This window comes from Clinocottus analis, unplaced genomic scaffold, assembly GCF_023055335.1.
Source record: "Clinocottus analis isolate CAN_PGR_092001 unplaced genomic scaffold, fCliAna1.0.p SCAF_11, whole genome shotgun sequence".
Lineage (NCBI taxonomy): Eukaryota > Metazoa > Chordata > Actinopteri > Perciformes > Cottidae > Clinocottus > Clinocottus analis.
In genome coordinates, this window is record NW_027175832.1 from 20986020 (window position 1) to 20998031 (window position 12012).

At 44.7% G+C, this 12012-nt stretch overlaps 2 protein-coding genes across 2 annotated transcripts; one reads left to right on the plus strand and one right to left on the minus strand.

Moving 5' to 3' along the window:
• Positions 1-795: 795 nt before the first annotated feature.
• Positions 796-5619, plus strand: LOC137779705 (uncharacterized). Its single transcript, XM_068567858.1, has 2 exons — positions 796-820; positions 3044-5619. Exon 2 carries the CDS (start codon positions 3147-3149, stop codon positions 4833-4835), a length of 1689 nt encoding a protein of 562 aa, XP_068423959.1. The 5' UTR covers positions 796-820; positions 3044-3146; the 3' UTR covers positions 4836-5619.
• Positions 5620-6094: 475 nt separating this feature from the next.
• On the minus strand, positions 6095-10969 carry crfb16 (cytokine receptor family member B16). Its single transcript, XM_068601263.1, has 7 exons — positions 10885-10969; positions 10260-10383; positions 8708-8892; positions 7856-7980; positions 7525-7672; positions 6933-7084; positions 6095-6699 (listed from the first exon to the last, which is right to left on the minus strand). The coding sequence occupies exons 1-7, from the start codon at positions 10967-10969 to the stop codon at positions 6538-6540; spliced, it is 981 nt and encodes a 326-aa protein (XP_068457364.1). The 3' UTR covers positions 6095-6537.
• Positions 10970-12012: the final 1043 nt, after the last annotated feature.

Genomic DNA, 12012 nt, shown 5'->3' on the forward strand with positions numbered 1-12012 from the left:
AAGTACCGTGAACGGGTTCCTTCCTGTCTGCTGAACAACCTGTGTGAGGTCACAGGAGCTGAAACCACAAACATCTTCCCAAAGTGATTGGTACAGACTTCATTCTCTTTGAATGCTGTGATGGTAAAGTAAAGCATTGCTTATGTTAGGAGGGTGAAGCAGAATCTGCAGAGATAGTCGTCTGTGTCTAACGACAAGGTGCCAAGCAGGAGGCCCCTGAGGGCCACGGCTCTGAGTCACTGTGCTGGTGAGAAATATGCTGACTCTGCATACGCAGGATCTGTCTTGGACTAGTTTATCACACTGTCTACTTTTATTAGACAACCCTCAGACTCCTTCTGAGGAGTTGTGTAACTTCTGGTGTGTCTAAAGGTGAAAGCTGTGAGGAGCTGTTGCAGACTTTTCCTTCTTGCAAGAAATAAACAGACAAAGACAACTTTAAGAGACTTTATTCCTCCTTTCCTGATCACAGTACAATCATGCATCACTGCACTGTAACCTGACAGCATCACTGCACTGTAACCTGACATAATAGTTGCACTGTCACCTTACAGCATCACATATTGCTCTGATGGATACAACTGTTTTTTTTGTTGTTTTTTTTAAAAAGATTCACTTTTACTTTCATTTTCAGCTGGCTGAGATTTCTCAGAAATGGTCTCCTTTATTGTAAAAGGGTGTGGGTCTGTGTGTGGGGGGGAGGGGTGTGTGTGTGCGCGTGTCTGTGTGCGTGTCTGTGTGTTCTCTATAAAAGCAGCTACACAGTGAGCTGCAGCAGAGCTCTCCTCTCCTGCCGGCAGACACAAGCTGAAGCTGAGCGGTAAGTTGCTGAACAAACGTTCTGTCTGACTTCATTTCATAATGATTTGCTTGAGTTTATGGTTTTTGGAGTCCATCTTACAGCTGGTCTCTTCCGGTGTTTTTAAAAACGGATTGAGAGAGTTGGAGGAAGGGTCGCCTGTCTGTCGATGTGTCTGACTGATGAATGTGCATCTGTGTGAACGGTGACATGATGACTGGAGCTTTCGTTTGGTTTCACTCGCTGTGATCTGAACACGTTCTGTACTGTTTTATCTTGTATGTTTGAGACTTTGTGAAACTGTGTGCTCCTGCTGTCTTGGCCAGGACACTCTTTACATGTTAATCTCAGTCAGGCTTTCCTGGTTAAATCAACTTTAAAAATTAAAATAAATTAAATTAAATTAAATTAAAAAAGAATATAGCAAATACACTTTGTTCAATTTGCCTTCAAGTTTGAGTTTTGTCCAAATCAGTTGTTTACAAGCCGTCCCACATGTTTGATTATCAATTATGAAAAGGAACCATTAGTTTATTGTTGCTTCACAACTCAACTTCCATATATTACCATTAACCTGCAATGTGAAACCTACATACATACATACATGCATACATACATACATACATACATACATACATGCATACATACATACATACATACATACATACATACATGCATACATACATACATACATAAATACATACATACATACATACACACATACATACATACATGCATACATACATCCATGCATGTATGCATGCATGTATATATATATATATATATATATATATATATATATATATATATATATATATATATACATCCATGCATGTATGCATGCATATATATATATATATATATATATATATATATATATATATATATATATATATATACATGTATATATATATATGTATATATATATATATATATATATATATATATATACATGTATATATATATATGTATATATATATATATATATATATATATACATGTATATATATATATGTATATATATATATATATATATATACATATATATATGCACGGTGGTGTAGTGGCTAGCACTGACGCCTCACAGCAAGAGGGTCTGTGGTTCGGATCCCGGGCGGGGTGGGGTTCGGATACTGGTCTGGCAGGTCCTTCTGTGTGGAGTTTGCATGTTCTCCCCGTGGCAGCGTGGGTTCTCTCCGGGTTCTCCGGCTTCCTCCCACAGTCCAAAGACATGCTGCATAGGTTAATTGGACTCTAAATTGCCCGTAGGTGTGAATGTGAGTGTGAATGGTTGTTTGTCTATATGTCTGCCCTGTGATGGACTGGCGACCTGTCCAGGGTGAACCCTGCCTTCGCCCCTTGACAGCTGGGATCGGCTCCAGCGCCCCGCGACCCTAATGAGGATAAGCGGTTAAGATAATGGATGGATGTATATATACATACATATATATACATACATATGTATATATATATATATATATATATATATATATATATATATATATATGCACAAATAACATGGATGTGTGTGTATCAGTGGTGGTCCGTGGTGTTGTCCGCCACGACGCTGTGATCACAGCACGCCCCCTCCCCCGCGAACGCTAGTTAGCTTGCGTGCGCTAGTAAGCTTGCAAGGACGAGTTAGTGTGCAAGTGCTAGTTAGCTCTCAAGTGCTAGTTAGCTCATGAGTGCTAGTTAGCTCGCAAGCTAACAGCAAGCTATGCAGACCTGCTTTCCAGGTTCCATGGCTCATGAGATGTGCTTGCCAGTCGGTCTAAGTGTTACACAGAATCCACAGGGAATCGTCTCCAGCTTCTTCTTGTCTACAAATTAAAGTGTTCTTCTTCTCGTGCAACCAACTTGACAAGGTGCCTACAGCACCACCTAAAGTACCGGAGTGTGTGGTGCAGGGTATTTACAAAACTCACACTGCCCCACTGACCAATCACAGCGCATGTTAATGGTCACACGTCCACGCCATTACGCAGGCGCTGCACGTCAAAGAGCACACCCAGCTGGTCAAACTAAAGATGTGATTTGTTTAAGTCCATGACGATCAACCACAACGTCCATTCCCCGTGTCCTTTTACCTGCAAAGGGTTAAACTGCTTTGCTCTATGTGGCCGACTCAGTTTCAGTATTAGTCATGGTGATCTGAGCCTGTATTCATCTTAATGCTGCTTGAGTAAAAACTTAGGGTTGAATTCTGTGCATTTATACTTTTGTTCTGCTCATCTTTTGCAGATCTGGACCCGAGAAGAGCAGAAGTCCGTACAGACCACAAGTGCAAAAGTTTTCTGATTAGAACAAGCTAACTTTTCAGAGGGCTGGTCCTGGTATCTTCAAAATGCAGGCTATCAAACATTTCATCAGCCCCTCCCCCAAACGGCTTGCTGAAGCTGTGAAAGCAAATAGCACACTGCTAAGAACCCACACGGGGCCTCTCCCGGTTTATAAAGTGCCCCTGAAGGAAGAACACCTCCAAATAGAGGGCTGCAGATGTTTCACCTTTGGGAAAGAGCCCCCACACGGGTCTAATCGCACCATAATGGTCCTCGGAGCCACTGGTGCTGGGAAGTCAACTCTCATCAACGGGATGATCAATTACATTCTGGGTGTGAAATGGGACGATAAGTTTCGGTTTAAGTTAGTTGATGAGGATCAAACTAAATCACAAGCTCACAGTCAGACTACTGAAGTCACTGTGTACAAAATCAACCATCTGGAAGGCTCGACAATAGATTGCTCACTGACCATCATTGACACTCCGGGCTTTGGAGATACAGGAGGCATAAAAAGAGACAAAGAGATCACAGAACAGCTCCGTAACCTCTTCTCTGCTAAGCATGGCGTCAGTGACATCCACTCTGTGTGTTTCGTGGTTCAGGCGGCTTTAGCACGACTCACACCATCACAGAAGTATGTGTTTGATTCTGTGCTCTCAATCTTTGGCAAAGATGTGGCAGAAAACATCAGAGTTCTGGTGACATTTGCTGACGGCCAACAACCACCGGTTCTAGGGGGGATCAATGAAGCAGGTGTCCCGTGTCCCAAAACAAAGAACGGGCTGCCGATTCACTTCAAGTTCAACAACTCAGCGTTGTTTGCAGTCAACAAATCACCTGAAGCAGGCGGGGATGATGAGGATGAAGACGAAGAAGGAGGCTTTGATCAGATGTTTTGGAACATGGGGACAAAAAGCATGAAGAGGTTCTTTGTTGCTTTGAATGTCATCGAAACCAAAAGCTTGACCATGACGAAGGAGGTCCTCAGAGAGAGAAAGAGGCTCGAGAACTCAATTGAAAATTTGCAGACGCAGGTTAAACTTGGGTTAGCTCAGCTTGAGGAGATTAAAGAGACATCTGAAAAACTGAAAGTGTTTGAGGCAGATATCAACAGAAACAAGGACTTTGAGTATGAAGTCACCATCAAAAAGCCTGTTCAAGAAGACATTTCTGGAACTGGAATTTTCATCACCAATTGTCAGCAGTGTCATTTCACCTGCCATTATAATTGTGCCTTCTCAAACGATCAGGACAAAAAAGATTGTTGTGCAATGGGACCAAATGGATACTGCACTGAGTGCTCAGGTAAATGCTACTGGACTCAACATTTTAACCAGAAGTACAGATGGGAGTATAAGGAAGTTAAAGAAACACGAACGTCAGATGACCTGAAAAAGAATTTCCTGAAAGCCTCACAGGCTAAGACACCTTTTGAGGCCATTATGGAAAACCTGACAGCTAAATATGAGCTTGTGCAGTCTGAGGTGGTAAAACTGATGCAGAGCTCTGCTGAGTGTCTGAACAGACTTAAGGAGATAGCCCTGAAGCCAAATCCTCTCTCCACCCCCGAGTACATTGACATGCTCATTGAAGGAGAGAAATCTGAGGCCAAGGTGGGCTGGAACCAACGGGTTCAGTACCTGATAGACATGAAAGGCAAAGCAGAGCTCACGACTAGAGTGGACAAAGGAGAGAAGATCCTCCCTCGCCAAGAATCTGTAGACCAGAGACCAAGACAAGATCCAAACTAACACCACCAAGAACCAGACGAGACCAAGACAAGGTCCAAACTAACACCACCAAGAACCAGACGAGACCAAGACAAGGTCTAAACTAACACCACCAAGAACCAGACGAGACCAAGACAAGGTCTAAACTAACACCACCAAGAACCAGACGAGACCCCCTCTGTATATAGAAATTGGGAATGCACCGATCTGCCTTTTTTAGGCCCGATACGATAAAACTTTACTATTTAAAACGTATTCTTGGGCTTTGGGTTTCGGCCCATGTTGAGTGCTGATCCGATGCCAGTATTAAAGGAATATCGGCCATAGCCAAGACAACCAAATTAGGACGAGTAACAGCGCTGATGGGGCCTGTAGTTCTGGGCCTGTACTCTGGGGATGCTGAATATCAAATTAGATTAGATTATTCCTGAATTACAGAAGCCAGGGGAGCAGAAGCAAGACAGGAAGAGTCACGACTTCAACTCGCTCTTCTGCTTCGACCGCTGCTGATGGACTCATGTTGCTGTATTTCTGTAGTGTTGTTGTGTTTTTAAATGTTTTGTGAATGAAAAGTCACTCTGCAGGTGTGAGGAATGGCCGAGTTGATAAAACGGCCGAGTGTTCGCACAGACTTAAAGAATTTCAGGCAGATGCTGCGTCTGGTGCAGAGCACTGACAAACTGACGGAGAGAGAGAAATCTGAAGCGACGCTTGAACAAACAAGTCTGATAAAGAGTGAAACTTATTACAGTGATCTTTTTTTACAAATGTCTGTACTTTTTTTGCTATTTTTGTGGAATGTGAAATAGGGTTAGGGTTAGGGTTAGGGTTAGGGGTTAGGGTTAGGGGTTAGGGTTACCAATGTGAAAGTTGAACTATGCAGCTGGATTCACTCAGAAGCTTTTTTAATGTTCTCATATGTTTAGAAAGATTGTTTTGGACTGTTTCATTCCATTGGACCAACACGTTTACTTTACATGTTTTAAACTTAATCTGCTTTGTGCTAGAAAATGTTATCGACTTGAAAGTATAAATACTTCAACAATTATGCTGTGTGCTGAATTGCATTTTATTGTCTTGTAGTAATGAAGTGGAAGATGGAAAAATGATTAAATGATTATAATAATAAATCTGTCTGAAGTCCTTTCTGATGTCATTGAACACTTTATTGTGTACTTTGTGTGACTGTGTGCAGATAACTTTAAACTGATGGCATCAACTTTAAAATCATTAAATTATACTTATATTTTCTGAAATAATTCAAAAGATTTTGAGCTAGACGTTGAGAACAAGCAGTCAAATAAGTTATAACAACTTCAAACAATTCACAATTCAAAAGCTGCATTCTCTATACTGACCACCAGGGGGCGACTCCTCTGGTTGTATAGAAGTCTATGCTTCATGTGTTAAAGCTGCATTGAGGCAGGAAATCAATCTCCCGGGTTGAGTTTTGTAAACTCAGGTCGTTTCTTTTGTTCCTGGCGGACAAGAGTCATAATCCCTGCGGCCTCTGGGGGGCGCTGCCACTGGAACATAAATTGTTGTGTTTCTGCAGGAAACCACTGATACTGTCGGTTGTGTTCTGGGAAAAGTTTCCTGTTGCTGGTTTACAAAGCAGCTCAGCTGATGCTGTTCACTTGTGTTTCCTCCGCTTGGTCTAGTTTTTTCCCACGAGATTTGAATGCACCACAAACTCCCAGGAGAGCTGAGCTCAGGAGAGTCTTCAAGAAATCATGTCCACCAGATCCACGGTCAATTTAAGCTCCGACTCGTCGGCTTTCTGCATCCTCAGCTCATCGGCGTTGGGGGCGGGGCTAACGTGGATCGGTTCATAAAGCTCCGCCTCCTCTGGGCTCACCTGGACCTCAATGTCCCAATCAGTATCCTGCAACAGTAAGAGTGCACTGTTAAAAATGGAATGTTTGATCATATATATACACACACACACACACACACACACACACACACACACACATCCCTGAACAACAACGTGATTTATTCTTGTCCAATATTTTAACAGTGGGTGAATGTGTTCCGATGACATGAACATGGATCAGTGTACTGATCGGTGCATTGATCGGTGCATTGATCGGTGCATTGATGGTGGGCGGGACCGACCAGCGAGCGCGGCGGTGGCTCCTTGTGGAAGAAGTCCTGGCAGGCGCCGGGCCGGCAGTTCAACACGGACCAGAACACGGCCAACAGGAGCATCGCCATGACGACGACGGTCAAGGTCACGGCAGTCGGCTGCTTCCAGGCGGCGTCCGGACCTGAAGAGGAGAAACCTGAGTCACCACAGAACAACCGGAGCGCTTGGAGGTCACAGTGACAGCGGAACTGACTTTGTCATGGAAATAAAGGACAATTATGATATTCAAGTATCAACATTATTGTCAAATAAGAAGTTCCTTAAAATTGTCTTTGTGCAGGAACCAATGGACCCAATGGAGCCACTGGTTCCATTGGGTCCATTTAAATACTATCTAAATTTTCTCATGTACTAAACCATATATTTCACTTGTATATGACTTATGGTGTTCAATACATCCACATACAGCAGTTCGGGGCTTTTCTTTCATAAAACAAGCTTTGATTTACAGTTTTATACAACGATCTCTCAGCCTCCTGTGGGAGGATTTGTTGAGCAAGATGACATGTTTGTGAAGATATGTCAGGAACATGAGATGAGAGTCAGCGTGAAGAGGAGGACCTGTGATGGAGACGCACTCGGCGTCGGTGCTCCGGCTGTAGAGCCGAGCGTTCAGGACGGTCTGAGCTCGGACGCAGTACTCGGCTCCCTCCTGAAGGGCGGCGACGTGCAGCACCGCCTGCTCCGCCGGCATAGAGTATGGGACGGCCTGAAAGAGACGCGTGAGGAAGCTTCAATTTAACCAAATTAAAAAAGGAGAAAGCCTGAAAAGGAATCCGTTGCTCTCACGAGCAAAACAATTTCAATATGGATGAAATAAATCGAGGGGAGAAACAAAGGGATGAGACAGGAATGAAAGAAAAACAAAGAACAGGTGAGGTGAATTTATGACCTGCAGCTCGGCGCCTCTCTTCCACACCGTCACACTGACGATGGAGGTGCGAGGAAGCTCGGCGAAGGTCACATGGAGGGCGTCGCCCACCACCGTCACCGACATCTTGGGCACCGTGAGGACCGCTGCCAGAGTTCACTTTCAGTCATGACTCGAGTTTACTTTCATTTGTTTAAGCTATACATGCAGACATGAAGCATAGACTTCTATACAACCAGAGGAGTCGCCCACTGGTGGTCAGGAGAGAGAATGCAGCTTTAACACATGAAGCATAGACTTCTATACAACCAGAGGAGTCGCCCACTGGTGGTCAGGAGAGAGAATGCAGCTTTAACACATGAAGCATAGACTTCTATACAACCAGAGGAGTCGCCCCCTGGTGGTCAGGAGAGAGAATGCAGCTTTAACACATGAAGCATAGACTTCTATACAACCAGAGGAGTCGCCCCCTGGTGGTCAGGAGAGAGAATGCAGCTTTAACACATGAAGCATAGACTTCTATACAACCAGAGGAGTCGCCCCCTGGTGGTCAGGAGAGAGAATGCAGCTTTAACACATGAAGCATAGACTTCTATACAACCAGAGGAGTCGCCCCCTGGTGGTCAGCAGAGAGAATGCAGCTTTAACACATGAAGCATAGACTTCTATACAACCAGAGGAGTCGCCCCCTGGTGGTCAGGAGAGAGAATGCAGCTTTAACACATGAAGCATAGACTTCTATACAACCAGAGGAGTCGCCCCCTGGTGGTCAGCAGAGAGAATGCAGCTTTAACACATGAAGCATAGACTTCTATACAACCAGAGGAGTCGCCCACTGGTGGTCAGCAGAGAGAATGCAGCTTCCTGTCTCACTGTCTCTGCGGTTGAAGGCCGGGCTCAGCTCGGTCCAGGCTGACAGCAGCGAGCCGCACTGCGCTCTGACTCGCAGGTTGTAGTCGGAGTCAGAGTTGACGTCCTCGGTCACGTTGCAGTGAGCGTCAGGAACCAGCTGGCACTCCAGAGCGTCCAGCCAGGTGTTGGAGTCCTGCTCGAACTCCCTGCAGGGCGAAAGAGACACAAGTCAGGATCCTCTGCCTTCATGGTTCTTCATGGTTCTTCATGGTTCTTCATGGTTCTTCAGCTGTGGTTCCCTCCGTGAGCAACCTGCCCTCATTCCTCCTCACTGAGCTGCTGCTCCCTCCACTCTTTCTTCTCTCCCTGTTCTTCTTGTTTTGCATCATGTTTGATTGAAAACCACATTGCAGTATTGAATATATATATAAAATATGAAATCACCTGCAGACAGGTGGAGCCGACCCGTCACTGCAGGTGAGCTGCTCCAATGAAGAGTTACAACCAGAGGACAGAACAACGTGCAGCGCAAAGCAGCCGGGAATGTTCCAGAGTTCATGAATGTTCATTAATGTTCATTAATGTTCATTAATGTTCATTAATGTTCCAGAGTTCATTAATGTTCATTAATGTTCCAGAATTCATGAATGTTCATTAATGTTCCAGAGTTCATGAATGTTCATGAATGTTCATGAATGTTCATTGCAGCCACGTCGTGGAGCAGGAACGTCTGGCTGTGTGAGCGCTGACGCAGTGAGACACACCTGCTCATTAAGTCATTAGTGCAGGTGTGTCCTGGTCGAGCGGCTCGTTGACGCAGCTGACAGGTAGAAGCAGGAATCTCCGGCATCGTTCACATGTTCGTGTGTGCGCTGCTTTGTTTGCGCTCACTGCAGATATTAATATCATACATTACAACTGGTTGAAAACAATTAGTGGGCTGAAAACTAAACAGCGATCATTAAAATGTTTCAATAGTCAAAACTCTGTGATTCATGATGTTCAAAGTCTTCTTGATACTGATTCATACAATATGGAAACCAGACACAATGTTTACTTCTTAAAAACATTTTATATGTTTATGATATTTATATTTTTAAGATTGAAATGTGATTCAGTTTAATATCAGGTGAGGTTTCTTCTCAGTGGTGCGTTCAATGTCACTGAAAGTTTAAGTTTGATGTCATTCTGGGCCAGTCCCAAAAGTCCATCCTAAACCCTCACATCCTAAACCCTTACACCCTAAACCCTTACACCCTGAACCCTCACATCCTAAACCCTCACATCCTAAACCCTTACACCCTAAACCCTCACATCCTAAACCCTCACATCCTAAACCCTCACATCCTAAACCCTCACACCCTAAACCCTCACACCCTAAACCCTCACATCCTAAACCCTTACACCCTGAACCCTCACACCCTAAACCCTCACATCCTAAACCCTTACACCCTGAACCCTCACACCCTGAACCCTCACACCCTAAACCCTCAGACTCTTTCCCTGGAGGAAATGGTGCGTTCGTGGGGAGTAGGATTAATCCCCTCCTCGGTGTCAGTGTGTGAAGGCTCACCCCTGGAACTGAGCGGAGTAGAGCAGCGCAGTGTCGCAGGCCGCCTGCAGGGGGCGCCACCTCAGGACGTGCGTCATGTCCACAGACCGCATGGAGACGCCGATGGGAGCCGGCAGCGCGACAGCTGATGAAGAGGAGGAGGAAGGTCAGAAGAACCAGAGGAAGAGCGACCACTAAACGTCACAGCTGTGCAACGTTTTATGTGTTTATGTATGTTGGAATATATTTATTCATTCATGTGTCTATGTATTCATGTATTTATTCATTCATCTGTCTATGTATTCATGTATTTATTCATTCATGTGTCTATGTATTCATGTATTCATGTATTCATGTATTCATGTATGTATTCTTCTAGAATCCTCGGCTCATTTTAAGATGTGATTTTGTTTTATTCTATTACTTCCATTATTATTGTATTCTTTACTTTACCAGCCTTACAAATAGGGACATATACAACAATTGACAATATAAATAATCACAATAATAATATTTTCTTTGACATTTATTATTATACTTAAGATAAAAGTTAAGGATTCATCCTCGGTGGTGCGTTCAATGTCACCGACAACTCAAGGATACATTTGATGTTGTTTGATCTTTTTCTCTCTTCAAGTGAACTCACAGTTTGCAAAGTCCAGCAGGATCATCATCATCATCATCACCCTCCTCTTCATCGCCAGCAGACTCCCATCCTGTCTCAGTCTCATGGCTGCAGGCGGCTGGAGGGAGCCGCTCAGGTCCGGTCCGTCATGTTCCACCCAGCAGAGACTCTGGATCCTTTAGCTCGCCCACGAGCTGGAAAGAGAGAGAGAGAGAGAGAGAGAGAGAGAGCGAGAGAGCGAGAGAGAGAGAGAGAGAGAGAGAGAGAATCGATGTGAAGAAGACGACTCGACCCAGTTCAAGCTCCACAAAGTCTGGAGCCGTGAGTTTAGTCCACAAACAGTTTCAAGCTGCGACCCGACCGGCTCTGTGGAGGAAAGCGTGCGAGTCTGGATGCCGAGTTCTGGAGCCGCCCAGCCGGTCCGACCTGTCGGAGCCGCCTCGAGGCAACAGCTTCACCTGCCAGGTGATTTACAGGTGAAGCTGCTGCAGAGCAGCTCAGAGCCTCTGGAGGCTGGAATGTGGAGCCCAGTCACGATGGAGGCAGTTTATTGTTTTAACAAGGAGACCAAAGAGCTGCAAGACCACCCTCTGGTTGTATAGAAGTCTATGCTTCATGTGTTAAAGCTGCATTCTCTCTCCTGACCACCAGGGGGCGACTCCTCTGGTTGTATAGAAGTCTATGCTTCATGTGTTAAAGCTGCATTCTCTCTCCTGACCACCAGGGGGCGACTCCTCTGGTTGTATAGAAGTCTATGCTTCATGTGTTAAAGCTGCATTCTCTCTCCTGACCACCAGGGGGCGACTCCTCTGGTTGTATAGAAGTCTATGCTTCATGTGTTGAAGCTGCATTCTCTCTCCTGACCACCAGGGGGCGACTCCTCTGGTTGTATAGAAGTCTATGCTTCATGTGTTGAAGCTGCATTCTCTCTCCTGACCACCAGGGGGCGACTCCTCTGGTTGTATAGAAGTCTATGCTTCATGTGTTAAAGCTGCATTCTCTCTCCTGACCACCAGGGGGCGACTCCTCTGGTTGTATAGAAGTCTATATAAATGACTCTACTTCTCTCTTGATGTATTCCCTCAGTAAACATTGTAAACATGAGTTTATGTCTCAATCTCTAGTTTCTAGTCTTCTTCTATACAGCAT